Here is a 5,077-nt window from a genome sequence, read left to right as displayed (position 1 = left end):
TTTGCTTTTGTTTAAAAATGACTTCCTCCTTTTTCATCCTTCTCTTTCTTTATTCACTTTCTATGTCAACCTTCGGTGTGTGCAGAGGAACAGTGTGTGTTGGAAGTGAGAGAGAGACACTGTTGAAGTTGAAACATCATCTCATTGATCCTTCAAATAGACTTTCTTCTTGGAATGCTTCTCTCAATCCCAATTGTTGCCATTGGTATGGAGTTCTCTGCAACAACGTCACATCTCATGTTGCAGAGCTTCACCTCAACACTCCACTTCCTCTTTACGATGAAATCCTAGGTTATCAATTGGATGAATATGTTTATGAAGAAGCATTGGAAAAGTATTATAGACGGGCATTTGGTGGAGAGATAAATCCTTGTTTGGTTGATTTGAAGCATTTGAATTACTTGGATTTCAGCGGCAATCTAGTTTATAGGAAGCCATTTCCTTCTTTCATTGCAACAATGACTTCCTTAACTCACCTCAACCTTTCTTATGCTGGATTCATGGGGAACATTCCTCCTCAGATTGGAAATCTCTCAAATTTGCTCTATCTTGATTTAAGTTTTGCTTGCAAGGGAACAATTCCTTCCCAGATAGGGAATCTCTCCAATTTGTTGTACCTTGACCTCTCTTATGCTTTGAACGGAAGAATTCCTCCTCAGATAGGGAATCTCTCCAACTTGCTCCACCTCCACCTCAGCGGAGGATATTATGATGAAGAATCTATATTTTATGAAAATGTTGATTGGCTGTCAAGTCTTTCTAAGCTTTGCTATCTTCAATTGAGCAACACTCGGTCACCTGTAGGAGGTATGCCAATTCCTTCTTTTCTTGGCTCAATGACCAACTTAATTCACTTGGACCTCTCTTATTCTGGATTTATGGGCAACATTCCTCCCCAGATTGGTAATCTTTCCAATTTACTCTATCTTGATTTAAGTTATGCTGCCAACGGAACAATTCCCTCTCAAATTGGAAATCTCTCCAACTTGCTCTACCTTCATCTTGGAGGTGATTATTATTATGAAAATGTTGATTGGTTGTCAAGTCTTTCCAAGCTTTGTTATCTTCACTTGAGCTACACTCGGTCAGTTGTAGGAGGTATGCCAATTCCTTCTTTTCTTGGTTCAATGACCACCTTAATTCACTTGGACCTCTCTTATTCTGATTTTATGGGCAACATTCCTCTCCAGATTGGTAATCTTTCCAATTTGGCGTATCTAGACTTAAGTTATGCTGCCAATGGAACTATTCCCTCTCAAATTGGAAATCTCTCCAACTTGCTCTACCTTGATCTTGGGGGTGATTATTTTGTTGGGAATGATGATTGGTTGTCAAGTCTTTCAAAACTTGAATATCTTGATTTGAGAGGTGCAAACTTATCCCAATCATTTGATTTTTCTTACATTCTGCAAGCTCTTCCTTCTTTGATGACCCTACAATTGTCAGGATGTACACTCCCTCCGTATAATCAACCCTCCTTTCTTAAGAGTTCGTCTCTCGTTACTCTTGATCTTTCCCATATTTCTTATCCTTCTACATTTTCTTTTGTTCCAAAGTGGCTATTTGGATTGAAAAAACTTGTTTATCTTTCTTTATTTTATAATGACTTTGAAGGTCCAATTCCAGATGGTCTTCGAAACCTCACACTACTTGAAAAGCTTCACTTGACAGGAAATTCATTCTCATATATACCTGATTGGTTTTATAGTAGTTTTCCTAATCTAAAGATCTTGGACCTATCACAAAACAACTTGCATGGGACTATTTCTGATGCCTTAGGAAATATGACTTCTCTGATTAAACTTGATTTGTCTTACAATAAACTGGAAGGTCCACTTCCAACTTCTTTTGGTTATCTATGCAACTTAAGGGATATAAGTTTCTCATATCTCAAACTCAACCAGCATATTAATGAAATTTTAGATATTCTTTCACCGTGTATTGCCCATGGACTGACAACACTTGAAGTTCAAAGTTCTCAACTTTCAGGTAATCTGACTGACCAATTTGAAGTTTATAAAAATCTTGTCACACTAGATTTTAGTGGAAACAAAATTGGTGGAGAACTTCCAGCATCGCTTGGAAAACTTTCATCACTGAGAAATCTTGATTTGTCCAATAATCAGCTTAGTGGAAATCCATTTCAAAGTCTTAGATCACTCTCTAAATTGTCATCTCTTGATATTGATTATAATAATTTTGAAGGTGTTGTCATGGAAAATCATCTCAAAAATCTTAATAGCTTGAGTGAAATTTATGCAGCAGGAAACAATTTGACTTTAAAAGTGGGTCCCAATTGGCATCCTACTTTTCAACTTACTTCTTTGGATCTGAGTTCTTGGCAATTAGGTCCTAACTTTCCTTCATGGATTCAATCACAAGACAAACTTGATTATTTAGCGATGTCTAATACAGGGATTGTAGATTCTATTCCCTGTTGGTTCTGGAACACATTTTCTCAAGCTCATTTTCTAGATCTCTCTCATAATCATATCCATGATTTTTTTTGCAAAAGTCAAGAGAAGCCCATGAAATTAGAATTTCTCAATCTTGCATCAAATAAATTATCAGGAGAAATACCTAATTGTTGGGGCATTTGGCCAAATCTAGTGGATTTAAATTTACAAAACAATAATTTTGTTGGGAACATTCCCCAATCCATGGGTTCCTTGACAACGCTAAAGTCATTACAGATACGTAAAAACTTGCTCTCAGGAACATTTCCAACAATTTTGAAGAAGACCAACAAATTGATTTTTTTGGATCTTGGAGAAAATAATTTTTCAGGATCAATTCCAGCATGGGTTGGTGAAAGTCTTTTAGATGTAAGGGTTCTTATCCTTCGATCAAATAGATTCTCAGGTTACATTCCTAAAACAATATGTGATATGAGTCTTCTTCAGGTGTTAGACCTTGCACAAAACAATTTGACTGGACATATACCTACTTGTTTTAATAGCTTGAAGGCCATGACCATGACAAACAAAAGTACAACTCCTCTTATCTTTTGTGATGCTATAAGCAATATATCTAGCTCTTCATATTTTACTATAGTCAGCGTTCTTCTTTGGTTGAAAGGAAGAGGAGATGAATACAAAGACTTTCTCGGGTTGGTAACAAGCATCGATTTGTCAAATAACAAATTAGTTGGAGAAATACCGAGAGGGATCACAGATTTAAATGGTTTGTTATTTTTGAACTTGTCTCACAACCAACTTAGTGGTCACATTCCACAAAACATTGGTAATATGGAATCGTTGTTGTCCATTGATTTCTCAAGAAATAAACTTTCTGGTGAAATCCCTCCAACCATTACAAATTTGAACTTTCTAAGCTTGCTAGACTTGTCTTATAATCATTTGAATGGAAAAATTCCAACAGGAACTCAGTTGCAAACCTTTGATGCCTCCAACTTTATTGGCAACAATCTCTGCGGCCAACCACTACCCATCAATTGCAGCTTCAATGACAAAATTCTTCGCTATGATCGCAATGACAAAGGGAGTGATAGGCATGGAGTGAACTTATTTTTTGTGGGCATGACATTTGGATTTGTGGTGGGATTTTGGATAGTAGTTGGTCCTTTGGTCATTTTTAGATCATGGCGTTATGCCTATTTTCATTTCCTTGATCATGTGTGGTTCAAACTTCAATATTTTTTCTAATGTCGATACAATATCTAATGTGGTGAAAAATAAAATCATTATAAAACGTGGAAGTTAATTTGGATTACTCTGTATTGCATAGTTCAAATTTTCATGTCATTTCTGTATTGTTTGATTTATTTTGAAATGTGAGAGTGTTATTTAAATTATTAGTGGATTTGAAAACTAAAGAATCTACGTGTTCAACTTATTATAGATAAATTCTAGCTAATTTCGTCTATGAATATCAGCAAATTGTAATCTATTGTTAGAAAAATTTGCGGGTATGAACTTAATTTGAACCATGTAAACCTCTTGTCGAAAAGAATTGAGGAAGTTAATTTAATAGTTGCTTGACTTTTAGATACTCAAATACATTCGTATTCAAAATTATAGATGGTCATAATTTCTTTCTCAATAGCAAGATCCAACGGTAGCTTTTTTAACTTTATCTCTTCAATTTTTAAATTTAGTCCATTTATTTTAACATTTCTATATCGTTGAGTTAACTTTTCGTATATTCCTTCTTTGCTGAGATGTCTGCTCAGTGTTGAAGTTTTAGCTGCTTGTTCGAATGATATCTGTAGATGATATTATGGAAATTTTGAAATGTCTTTCTTCTCCTGTTGATGGTTTTGGACCTTATCTGATCATTTGTGAATGGTTTACACTTTAATAATAGTTGAGTTAACAGAAAGTTGGTTCACAGCAATTGAACTTAAAATTGCTAGCAGCAAAGCAAAAATAATTATTGAGATATGACAACAATTGCTCGCAGCAAGGATGTGCACTTTAGAGTCACTCATTAGACAGGCATTATTGTTTCAGATTTTGCTAGTTTCAGTTTTCAAAGGTAAAAGGTATATGTTGAATGCCATAAATAAAAGCTAATAAAAGAGAAGTGATTGATGAAAGAGGCAGAGTAAAGAAAAGTAGTAATGGAAAGTAAGCAGATGCAGGATAAAATAGGTTAGTTTCTGTTGTTATCTGAAATTAAATGAATTTTTGTACTTGACTGGTTCATGCGAATTCTGCTCAGTGTGACTCACCCACCTGCTGATAAACTGCTCCTAAAATTTATACACAAAGTTTGCCTTCCACAAGAAAAATGATGTGCATTTTAAAGAAACTGGCAACTATTACCTATTTTTAAGGATCAATGTCATTGATAAGCTTTTGACACCTATGAGCCTCTTAAAGGTAAGAAATGTTGGGTATCAGTCATACAACACAAGCATACACAACTAAAATAGAGATGAGAAAATATGAACTAGGCAAAAATGGAAATTTTATACTAATGGAAGAAATTACAACACTCTCTTCCACTACACTCTGAATTTGTCAATTGCTTAAAGAAGCAAGAGAAGATAGAAAGAAGAGAAGAAGATGGGATGAGGAAAGGGGAACCTTAACCTCTCTTTTATAACCAAAGG

The 5,077-nt window shown here is 35.0% G+C and overlaps 1 protein-coding gene across 1 annotated transcript; it reads left to right on the top strand.

The window, feature by feature from the left end:
- On the top strand, nucleotides 1-3,793 carry LOC108323299 (receptor-like protein EIX2). The gene has a single exon (XM_017555714.2). The coding sequence runs from the start codon at nucleotides 18-20 to the stop codon at nucleotides 3,663-3,665; it is 3,648 nt and encodes a 1,215-aa protein (XP_017411203.2). The 5' UTR covers nucleotides 1-17; the 3' UTR covers nucleotides 3,666-3,793.
- Nucleotides 3,794-5,077: the final 1,284 nt, after the last annotated feature.

Source organism: Vigna angularis, chromosome 8, assembly GCF_016808095.1.
Source record: "Vigna angularis cultivar LongXiaoDou No.4 chromosome 8, ASM1680809v1, whole genome shotgun sequence".
In the NCBI taxonomy this organism is placed as follows: domain Eukaryota; kingdom Viridiplantae; phylum Streptophyta; class Magnoliopsida; order Fabales; family Fabaceae; genus Vigna; species Vigna angularis.
This window is presented reverse-complemented; position numbering and strand designations above follow the sequence as displayed.